The sequence below is a fragment of the Salvelinus namaycush genome, chromosome 22, assembly GCF_016432855.1.
Source record: "Salvelinus namaycush isolate Seneca chromosome 22, SaNama_1.0, whole genome shotgun sequence".
Classification (NCBI taxonomy): Eukaryota; Metazoa; Chordata; class Actinopteri; order Salmoniformes; family Salmonidae; genus Salvelinus; species Salvelinus namaycush.
Window position 1 is genome coordinate 8,847,225 of NC_052328.1, and position 12,528 is coordinate 8,859,752.

Sequence of the window (12,528 nt, forward strand, 5' to 3'; positions counted from 1 at the left end):
CTGACTGAACTCCAAGTCCCTCTCAACACGGGATGAAATGAATGGTTTCTCGTGCTACTTGTGGTTAATTGAGCTGACACTACGCTGCTCTGATGGAAAATAAACAGGAAATAGAGGTGAGAGGCTTATCTGAACTAAAAGAAGTAGATCTCATTCGGATTATTTACAAGAGATTTACAAGCCTGGGGATTCTCAGCAATGTACGTTAGATGTATAGATACCAGTGGAGGCTCCTCAGAGGAGCAAGGGGAAGACCATCCTCCTCAGTGAATTTCAGAAAAATGTAAATATTGAAACATTAAAGTGCAATATGTAACTTTTTGGGCAACCCGACCAAATTCACATAGAATTATAGATCTGTAACTCACATTTCTATGTGAAAGTAAGTCTAAGAAGCGGTAGATCTGTTCAATATGTGCTATTTATATGCTTGGTTTTTGGGTCTTCTACTTTCGGTGTTACACCAGCTTCAAACAGCTGAAACAATATTTTTCGTTATGGGAAATATATTTCACAGCAGTGATTCTCTACACTATACTAGCTTATTTTGTCACATAAACTGAAATTAGGCAAACTATTCGAGTTATAGCAACCAGGAAATGGTGTAGAGATTTCTGCATAGAACAACTTTTAAAAAGTTATCCTTTTTAGATAAATCTATAGTAAATATATTCACGAACCAAATAATTGAATAAAACACACTGTTTTGCAATGAAAGTCTACAGTAGCCTCAACAGCACTCTGTGGAGTAGCACCGGGTGAAGCCTGAGGACAGCTATAGTTTCCGTCCTCCTGTGGGTACATTGACTTCAATACAAAACATAGGAGGCTCATGGTTCTCAACCCCATCCATAGACTTCCACAGTAATTTTGACAACTTCCAGAGGATGTCCTCCAACCTAGAGGGCTCTTGCAGCATGAACTGACATTTTGTCCACCTAGTACTGAAAGCATAAGCTACAGCTAGCTAGCACTGCAGCACATAAAATATGGTGAGTAGTTGACTCAAAGAGAGAGAAAGACAATAGTTGAACAGTTTTAAACAAATTAATTTCTTCAGAAATGAAGGAGAAACAAGAGAGAGAGAGAGAGAGATAGCTATATTTCACTTTCTCTTTCACGTTTTAGCTAGTGAATACAGCTAGCTAGTTTACCCTACTCAAACACCCGGCTCAAACAGAGAGAGATTCCATGTTAACTAGCTGGCTCTGGCTATCCAGCACTGGAACTTTTCCAAGTCAAGGTAAGCTTTTGTTTTTATTAATTCATTGCCACCGGGACCTGCCTGTGTAACTGCTAAACTGCTTGCTGACTGTACACAGTACTGCATGATTGTAGCGGGTTTACTAATGCATTAGTTCTAGCAGCTATGTTGACTATGATGTTAGCTAATATGGTGACAATGATGTAGGCTGTGTATAGCGGTTAGCGGTTATGATTTGAAGGTTTGGCTTTGAATGTTTTTTTCCGCCTGGTCACAGACAGCTGATGTGTTGTACACTGAAGTCCACAAGCGAAGAGAGAAGGTGAGAGGAGGAGAGCGCGTAGATGCGAGAAGGAATTAACAAGCAAAGTGATCATGCTATTTGTATGTGGCTGCTATGAAAGTGAACTGTGTTTATGTGTGTTCAGGGGTGTATTCATTCTGCCGATTCTGTTGAAAAACTTTTCTTAAATGGAAGCAAACGGAACGAAGCGGGAATAAATATAGCAGAATATGTCCAATAGAAACTCTTGTTTGCAACTGTTGGACTAATGATTACACCCTAGATCAGCTAGATGCAGGCAAGAGTGTGCAAGGCAGTATTGAATGTGTCACTGTCTGTCACCTTGATTACAAAATAATGGATCTTTCATTCATAGGCTAGGTTGTAGCAATGTCATGATGGGTATAGGGAAAATTAGAGTATAATGTAGTAGCCTAAACCTATCGACGTTACATTTAGATGGGTAAATGGATTATGAATGACAGTCATCCAATATGCTGTAATAGAAATAAGGCCATGCTCATTAAAAATATTATCGTCCTCCCTCATCTAAAACGGCACTGATACAGTATAGTCTATGGCAGGTTGACAGAACAATAAAACGTTGAACAGAAACAGACATGCTTTGCAAAGGTTCACCCATATGTTGGATGCCAAATATGATTAACCCTTCAATCAGAAACATTCCATAAAAAGTGGACTACAAAAGAACGCCACTGAAGATGGAAAGTTCATGTGCATGAACAACTGTCACTAGCATGCCAAGATCCCTGAAGTCAAACATTGATTTCGGACAGATATTGCAGACATCTGACGTCTCTTTGTGTAATGTGTGGTTTCAATGGAAATTATGGGACACATCATTTTAGAAGCGGTTTACCAATCTGGGCGGATGAAGGTACCGTGAATCCTCATTTAGACAAGTTCTTATAAAAACACTGGCTCCCCTAGCATGTTGTTACAGCTGTATCCTTAACCCTCTCCTACATAAAGTGCTTAGAGATAAAGGTTCATTATGAACCGGGTGGCTCGAACCCTGAATGCTGATTGGCTGAAAGCCGTGGTATATCAGACCGTATACCACAGGTATGCCCAAACAATTATTTTTACTGTTCTAATTACGTTGGTAACCAGTTTATAATAGCAATAAGGCACCTCTGTATCCAGCCGTTGAGCCTAAGAATAGCCCTTAGCCGTGGTATATTGGCCATATACCACACCCCCTCGTGCCTTATTGCTTAGGTATATAACAGAGGTCATATATGAAAACACAATGAGCTGATGGGATTATGGGTTACTTCCGGGCGAACATTAAGGTTGTGATGGATTATCATAATGGAATGGCACCCTATTCCCATTATTGTGCACTACTTTCCACCTGGGTCTATAGGGCCCTGGTCCAAAGTAGTGCACTATATGGGGAATAGGGTGTCATTTGGGATGCACCCATCAGTCAGGGTATGACTCAGTGCAAAGACTGTGGTTAGAGTCAGACACTTTATCAGTGGTCCCACATGCAGCTGCCCCCTCAGTGACAGCGTTCACTAGACAGACTAGTCACTGACGGAGTCACTCAGTCGGAACACAGAAGGCCAAAATGTTCTTCCTAACCGTAAATATGTATGGCATTTTGGCTTCCGTTCCGCCTTGTATATCCACAGAGCTGTGATTGAACGTAACTGTGATCATACGAATGGCCAGACCTCTGACTGTGACCTCATACATAAGTTGTGACCTTTGAGATGTATTAATGGTTAATGTGATTAAACAATAATATCACTGCATCTATCTGGTTTTAGTGATGGGGGGGAAGAAATCGATACAGATACATATCGGGATAATATTTTTGACGGTATATCGTGTCGTTTTGACAATATTTCAATATTCTTTTTGCGCTAGTTTGCTGTAACCTGTACCAAAATTCCAGTATTTTTCCGTCATAGCTTGTTCTCCATCTTCTTTTTAAATAGGGAGCCAATTTGTTTTCAACGTTTGTTTGGAACATCGAATCGCAATAAAATCACAGTATCGAATCACAATACATATAAACTGAACAAAAATATAAACGTAACATGTAAAGTGTTGGCCCCATGTTTCATGAGCTGAAATAAAACATCCCTGACATTTTTTATACACACAAAAAATTGTTTCACGTCGCGTTTTATATATTTGTTCAGTATAGAATCACGAGAATCGCAATACATATCGTATCGGCACCTAAGTATCGTGATAATGTCGGCTCATTAGGTCCCTGGCAATTCCCAGCCATACTGGTTATGACCAGGTTTTTGGAGCAACAGGGATTGTGATTATAAGACAATGTCCTACAAGTATAAGAGGTCAGAAAATCACTTTATCTATTGTTAGATCATTATGCTGTCAAGAAACCATTCAGCTCTTGGACTTAACTTTGGGAAAAATATTAAGAACAAATATTGTGAAAGAATACTCAGGTTTCCTCCTTAGGTTGATCATCATGTGTTACATGGAGTCTAGACTAGCTAGACCTTCCAAGAAGGAGCCATCATCCCATGAGCACGCTAAGAACTCATAGATTGAGTCGCCATAATCCAGACGAGATATGCCAATTTAAACCCAATGTGCCAAGGTGTCTAGCCCACCCCTTGAGGGTCAAATACTACACATACCAGGTGTATCTGGAGCGTTGAGTCAGTAGATCATCAAATTGAGCTAATCTGGCAACCATCCACGCACCCTGAGACATCTCGCTTGGAGGCCAAAGTTTCTAGTACTACCCACTCCTAACCCTCATATAACCAACCAGGAGTCGCCGGACAGGAGTTGCTGGAGTCTCAGACGGACAAGACTTTCCATGGATGCCACTGTGACTCAAAGAGAAGGTTGGGAAGAGGAGAAGGTGTGGTTTCCAGGCAGACTCCAAGGTGGAGGTTGGCCCTGACTGACTGACTGACTGACTGAGCAGACGGCAAGGAGACGGAACATCTGTTTGTGGGCAGCCAGTGAGTCTGAATACTTGTCTGGTGCCAACTGATGCCTGAGGCATGTAGCCTACCGGTATTTATCAAAGCCACCCACCGTATCTCAAACTTCTGAATCAACCTTGACAACATGCCCTCCCTTGGAAAAGATACTATAGTGAATTTACCAGTCTAGACAGCACTCCTGATTCAATAGGGGCTGTCGTGTAATGCTTGCATGGGTACTGTTGGACCCTTTTCAGGCTATAGGGCTGAGCCAAGCCATTTTGTGCTGGCCTGGTTTTATATACTACGACTGTATAGTTGTCAGACACTGTACTGGAAAGGACCATGTGAAAGGAAAATATCAGAGCCAGCACAATACAGTTCGGATCAGCATGTAAGTATGAAAAGGTTATAACAGTTTTGATCTGAGGGTGTTACCACAGTTGAATCACCATGCCCAGGACTCTGGCGTTTGCTATGTGTACCCATTTGTAGGCTTCCCATCAATGCAAACACAAAAGTTCCACATGGGTGCTGAGTTAATGACATGGTACAGAGGGCATGGTGCAAGTGTTGGCATAGCCAAGAGGATCCTGTTGTAAGGGACAAAATGCAAAGATGGCTTTCTGCCTGATACAGCCATAACAGCTGTGGGATTTATAACTTACATGTATTCTTCCTTATCATATACAGTGGCAGTAGGACACCTAACCCGAATTGTATTGGATATATAATTAGCCTCGCAAATGGACAATGTGTAAAATTGCAAATCATCAAATCACCGGATAAGGCCCATTGCTACTGTTAGGTCGTCATACAATGTTCAGCTGCCAACATAGTTGATATAGCTAAGTTACAATCCAAACTCAGCAAGCCTCACAGATGAAGAGCAGGTGGCAATATTATCAGGATGAAAGTAGAACAGCGTTTTAAAAAGACAGCCCACTTTCGGGTGTTACTGAAGTCAAAAGATGGGAGTTGTTCCAGAACGTATAGAACGTGCAAAATAAAATAACAAGCAATGATAGCGATGATGGCATGAGCATTGCAAACAACCTAATAGCCATGAACTGCGTTGCTTTGCCACAGACCCACTTGTCTTTCACACTTCTGACTGAGAGTAGAAAGAAAAATGTAAAAATGGGTTGTATATACAATGACAGAGCTATATCTAGAGTTCATTGAGTAACTATAGAGCTGGGAAAAGTGATCGCAGGCAAATTACTCAAGGTAAGGTCGCATTGCGAGATTTTTAGGAGGGGATAACAGTTTGTTTATATTCAGTAAAGGTTTGCAGATGTGAGGTAAAGTTGTTGGAGTAGTCCTTACAGACAGACATATGCTGAACAAAAATATAAACGCAACATGTAAAGTGTTGGTCCCATGTTTCACGAGCTGAAATAAGAGATCCCAGAAATCTTTCAAATGCACAAAAAGCTTATTTCTCTTCAATTTTGTGCACAAATTTGCTTACATCCCTGTTAGTGAGCATTTTTCCATCTTGTGCTGGGGACAATAAAAGGCCACTCTAAAATGTGCAGTTTTGTCACACAACACAATGCCACAGATGTCTCAAGTGTTGAGGGAGTGTACAATTAGCATGTTGACTGCAGGAATGTCCAACAGAGCTATTGCCAGATAATTTAATGCTAATTTCTCTACCATAAGCCGCCTCCAACATCATTTTTGAGAATTTTGCAGTGCGTCCAACCGCAGACCATGTGTAACCATGCCAGCCCAGGACCTTCACATCCGGCTTCTTCACCTGCGGGATCATCTGAGACCAGCCACCCGGACAGCTGATGAAATTGAGGAGCATTTCTGTCCGTAATAAAGCCCTTTTGTCGGAAAAAAAATCATTCTGATTGGCTGGGCCTGGCTCCCCTGTGGGTGGGCTTATGCCCTCCCAGGCGCACCCATGGCTGCACCCCTGTCCAGTCAAGTGAAATCCATAGATTGGGTCCTTATTAATTTATTTTCAATTGATTGATTTCCTTATATGAACTGTAACTCAGTAAAATCGTTGAAATTGTTGCATGTTGCTTTTATATTTTTGTTCAGTAGTTTGTTTAGGCATTTAAACATGGATGTTATTACCACATGCATCGTTTAAATACACTGTCACTTTAAGACAGCGACCACTTACCGCTTTATCAAACTCCATCTCTGAAAAGAATCTATACCAAGGCTCATTCTCTATATCTACATCTTCTGGGCTAATGTGCTGAGTCTACAGGGGCATGGCAAAAAGGAAAGGAGGAGAAAGACACAGAGAATACAGTTCAGACAGCACAGAATTTACAGACACAGGCAGTGAGGCTTTGACACATTCTTGACGTGATCCAGACAACACTCCCACATTCCCGACATGCTGAATTTCTAAACAAAACATTTCCTAATCCAAAGGAATTCCTGGAGATTGGTCTTTATGACAGGTGAGTTATCCAAGGCGAAAAAACAAATGGACATTTCTCAAATGTATAAAGACGTAGAACGCATATTACGTGTGACATCAGCAAATAATATTAAGCAGTCGTCAGAATCGTACTCGACTACAGTGTGCAGTCTGTGCACATGTGTAAGAGAAAACACAGACGTGTGCTTTCATAGGTCCCATCTGCTTCTTATGATTGTATCCCTACTGAAATCGTATTATTCTACTTCTTTGAATGTGAATGTATCTCCTAACATGTTTATGTATAGTATATTTCAACCATCGAGCCACAATGGCAATAAGGAAGACCATAATTCACAGAACAACAGATATACTAGGCTAGATGAAAATAAGAGACCGAATAGCATTCTGCTAATGCTGCCAGGAACCTGACACAGAACCACAGACCGTGTCCTGTAATTAAAGAAATTGTCACGTCACAGACAGTGTCTGTCTGACAATGGTGGAAAGCATTAGCAAGGCCTTGATCTCTACTGTTCAGTATGTGGTGCCACTGGGATGGGTCCTAACGCATAACAGCTCACCATAACTGAGCTCCAGACAAACAATGATTACATTATGATATAATCAAATAACTATTGTACTGTAGAGAAGCATCTCTATTCTCTTCTGTATGAGCCACACAAAGAGGCTATCAACTAAACCAACTGTCAGCTAAAACCCATATGCAGCATTTGTTTAAAGGCCCGCTCACTAATGAATCTCATGAGACATTAATAAGTGATACTGTTTAAGAATCAATGGGTGTATGTCATCGGAAAAAAATTGACTGTAAATATCAGTGGGCCTTTAATGTCCCTATCACAGTGGGCCTTTAATGCCCCTATCACAGTGGGCCATTAATGCCCCTATCACAGTGGGCCATTAATGCCCCTATCACAGTGGGTCATTAATGCCCCTATCACAGTGGGCCATTAATGCCCCTATCACAGTGGGTCATTAATGCCCCTATCACAGTGGGTCATTAATGCCCCTATCACAGTGGGCCATTAATGCCCCTATCACAGTGGGCCTTTAATGCCCCTATCACAGTGGGTCTATAATGCCCCTATCACAGTGGGCCATTAATGCCGCTATCACAGTGGGCCATTAATGCCCCTATCACAGTGGGCCTTTAATGCCCCTATCACAGTGGGCCTTTAATGCCCCTACCACAGTGGGCCTTTAATGCCCCTATCACAGTGGGCCATTAATGCCCCTATCACAGTGGGTCTTTAATGCCCCTATCACAGTGGGCCATTAATGCCCCTACCTCAGTGGGCCTTTAATGCCCCTATCACATTGGGTCTTTAATGCCCCTATCACAGTGGGTCTTTAATGCCCCTATCACAGTGGGCCATTAATGCCCCTATCACAGTGGGTCTTTAATGCCGCCCGGATTCAGTCCTTTCAGTTGAACCCGGGTGGCATACACTGTATTGGGACACTGATCTACAGGTATTCATACTGTCAAAGATAATGAAAAATATCCATAGCATTTTTTGTCCATAAACTGTGTACTGTGTCAGACTTCTTTTCAAGAAGATTCAAGCCAATTTTTGCTGTTGAAACACTGCAAGACAATGGCCAAGGCTTGTCCACACCACCAGCTAGGTCATCTGTCATTGTAATAGTATCCTCCTTTAGGAATGTTGTACACATGGCAATTCAGTCTACACATACGTTACCTACTAGAGCTGCCCTAGTTAGTGAAGCAGCCACCTAAGCTCTTAGAGGGAAACAGCTTACACAACATGCGTAGAATAGAGACTGCAGAGGCAAACACAGAATCACACGCGTGGCATTGGGAGCATGGCTGTCGTACCTTTCTCTCCAGTTTCAGCACCGACGATTTTCCTGGCTCGTACTCGAAGATGCTCTTGGGCTCGGCACGGTACTTCCTGGTGTCTACCTTTTTGTCAGGGGGCTCCCAGTCGTTCCTGTAGGGGGGAGGGGAGAGCAAATCCCTATCAAGTCAAGCAGTCTCCATGGCAACTAGCTGGGGCTAGTTTTTTGGGTGACAGCTCCATCATCAACAGTGTTTTCCTGTACAGTAAAGCTCGTGCCCCTCCCACTCTCCATCTCTTTTAGTCTCCCTCTCTCTCTTTCTCTCTCTCGCGCTCTCTCCATCAGAGCTGTTTTAAGAGATTATTTAATAAAGAATAAAATGTACGGTCATGTCAAGGCACGAATCAAATCATGCTAGCTAACTAGATTGAACCAAAGACCCTAGCTGCATTTCCTGAGAGAATAGACCACAAGGTAGGGGTGGCAGATAGCCTAGTGGTTAGAGTGTTGGGCCAGTAACTGAAAGGTTGCTGGATCGAATCCCTGAGCGGACAAGGTAAAAATCTGTTGTTTTGCTCCTGAACAAGGCAGGTAACCCACTGTTCCCCGGTAGGCCATCATTGTAAATAAGAATTTGTTCTTGTTCTAGTTAAATAAATATTTAAAAAAAATTAAATATATATACACTGCTCAAAAAAATAAAGGGAACACTTAAACAACACAATGTAACTCCAAGTCAATCACACTTCTGTGAAATCAAACTGTCCACTTAGGAAGCAACACTGATTGACAATAAATTTCACATGCTGTTGTGCAAATGGAATAGACAAAAGGTGGACATTTTAGGCAATTAGCAAGACACGCCCAATAAAGGACGGATTCTGCAGGTGGTGACCACAGACCACTTCTCAGTTCCTATGCTTCCTGGCTGATGTTTTGGTCACTTTTGAATGCTGGCGGTGCTCTCACTCTAGTGGTAGCATGAGACGGAGTCTACAACCCACACAAGTGGCTCAGGTAGTGCAGCTCATCCAGGATGGCACATCAATGCGAGCTGTGGCAAGAAGGATTGCTGTGTCTGTCAGCGTAGTGTCCAGAGCATGGAGGCGCTACCAGGAGACAGGCCAGTACATCAGGAGACGTGGAGGAGGCCGTAGGAGCGCAACAACCCAGCAGCAGGACCGCTACCTCCGCCTTTGTGCAAGGTGGAGCACTGCCTGAGCCCTGCAAAATGACCTCCAGCAGGCCACAAATGTGCATGTGTCTGCTCAAACGGTCAGAAACAGACTCCATGAGGGTGGTATGAGGGCCCGACGTCCACAGGTGGGGGTTGTGCTTACAGCCCAACACCGTGCAGGACGTTTGGCATTTTCCAAAGAACACCAAGATTGGCAAATTCGCCACTGGCGCCCTGTGCTCTTCACAGATGAAAGCAGGTTCACACTGAGCACATGAGCACATGTGACAGACGTGACAGAGTCTGGAGACGCCGTGGAGAACGTTCTGCTGCCTGCAACATCCTCCAGCATGACCGGTTTGGCGGTGGGTCAGTCATGGTGTGGGGTGGCATTTCTTTGTGGGGCCGCACAGCCCTCCATGTGCTCGCCAGAGGTAGCCTGACTGCCATTAGGTACCGAGATGAGATCCTCAGAGCCCTTGTGAGACCATATGCTGACACATGCACATTTGCGGCCTGCTGGAGGTCATTTTGCAGGGCTCAGGCAGTGCTCCACCTTGCACAAAGGCGGAGGTAGCGGTCCTGCTGCTGGGTTGTTGCCCTCCTACGGCCTCCTCCACGTCTCCTGATGTACTGGCCTGTCTCCTGGTAGCGCCTCCATGCTCTGGACACTACGCTGACAGACACAGCAAACCTTCTTGCCACAGCTCGCATTGATGTGCCATCCTGGATGAGCTGCACTACCTGAGCCACTTGTGTGGGTTGTAGACTCCGTCTCATGCTACCACTAGAGTGAGAGCACCGCCAGCATTCAAAAGTGACCAAAACATCAGCCAGGAAGCATAGGAACTGAGAAGTGGTCTGTGGTCACCACCTGCAGAATCAGTCCTTTATTGGGGGTGTCTTGCTAATTGCCTATAATTTCCACCTTTTGTCTATTCCATTTGCACAACAGCATGTGAAATTTATTGTCAATCAGTGATGCTTCCTAAGTGGACAGTTTGATTTCACAGAAGTATGATTGACTTGGAGTTACATTGTGTTGTTTAAGTGTTCCCTTTATTTTTTTGAGCAGTGTATATAAAAAGTGTGGTTAATGAATTTGCTTCAGAATATACAGTGAGCTCCAAAAGTACTGGGATAGTGACAATTTTGTTGTGGGTTTTAGCTCTGTACTCTGGATTTGAAATGATACAATGACTATGAGGTTAAAGTGCAGACTGTCAGCTTTAATTTGAGGGTATTTTCATCCATACCGGGTGAACTGCTTAGAAATTACAGCACTTTTTGTACATAGTCCCCGCAATTTAGGGGACCAAAAGTATTGGGAGGAATTCACTTATATGTGGATTAAAGTAGTCAAAAGTTTACTATTTGGTCCCATAATCCTAGTTTGCAATGATTACATCAAGTTTGTGACTCTACAAACTTGTTGGATGCATTTGCAGATTTTTCTGGTTGTGTTTCAGATTAAAACAACTGGCCCTGGTGTTGCATTAAATACTTTTACGGAAACAAATGCTTTCTATCACACTGAGACCCAGCAATAAAATGTTTTCCTGTCTAGTGGACATCAGTTCTTGGTCCGTATCTCTGAGGCCATGCAAGCCACTGTGTTAAGTCCTGTTGTCCCTTTGAGAGGGACAACTTTATCGTCCTGGTTGTTAAAAGAAATGTCTGCCGTCAAAATTAGCACATTTTATGGACATTTGAAAAGAAGTGTGTGTAATTATTAATGATACTTTTTTGATATTCAAATGGTTTCTAGTAAGTGAATATCTCAGGAATTGTTAAGTGAGTTGTCAGGACTGTGTAATAATTTTGATCACATTAAATAAGAGCTAAATAAGAGCTTATCAAGAAATGTCCTCTGTGGAGGACTCACTATGTTTCATCTCCTGTACCCATTGACTGTAATGTCACGGTTTTCATATTTACGTCCTAATTTTGCACTTACAATAAAAGAGAAATAACAATATTTTTTCACACTGTTTTCTTGGTTAAATTATATTTTTATACCCCAAACACTTACTGTATGTTATGTAACAATGTAATAAAATAAATAAAATGAATCTACACTTTTTGGGGGGGGCCTCAGGAGGCTGTTACCCCCATTACTTATGGATCAAACTGCTTATCGTAGTGACAAAAATGTTACAAACGTCATTGTCAAAGAGCAGAGTGTTCCACAAATGGATAGCCATCACAAATGCAGTCTCAGCAGGGTTACACGCTAGCGGTAACTAGAGGTAACATGTACAGTGCATTCGGAATGTATTGATTTGGAAAGGCACACACCTGTCTACATAAGGTCCCACAGTTGACAGTACATGTCAGAGCAAAAACCAAGCCATGAGGTCGAAGGAATTGTCCGTAGAGCTCCGAGACAGGATTGTGTCTCTTCCTAGAGCTGGCCGCCTGAACAAACTGAGCAATCGGGGGAGAAGGGCCTTAGTCAGGGAGGTGACCAAGAACCTGATGGTCACTCTGACAGAGCTCTAGAATTCCTCTGTGGAGATGGGAGAACCTTACAGAAGGATAACCATCTCTTTATGGTAGAGTGGCCAGACGAAAGCCAATCCTCAGTAAAAGGCACATGACAGCCTGCTTGGAGTTTGCCAATGGGTACCTAAAGGACTCAGACCATGAGAAACAAGATTCTCTGGTCTGATGAAACCAAGATTGAACTCTTTGTCC

General features: G+C 42.8%; 1 protein-coding gene across 1 annotated transcript in view; it reads right to left on the reverse strand.

Annotated features, from left to right (window-relative positions):
• LOC120017386 (sorbin and SH3 domain-containing protein 1-like) overlaps positions 1 to 12,528 on the reverse strand; it is a 51,057-nt gene that overhangs the window by 21,084 nt on the left and 17,445 nt on the right. The window contains exons 10-11 of the mRNA XM_038960136.1: positions 8,692 to 8,806; positions 6,579 to 6,662 (exon numbers count right to left, since the gene is read on the reverse strand). Coding sequence (XP_038816064.1) covers positions 6,579 to 6,662; positions 8,692 to 8,806 — 199 coding nt within the window. The remainder of the gene's footprint in view (positions 1 to 6,578; positions 6,663 to 8,691; positions 8,807 to 12,528) is intronic.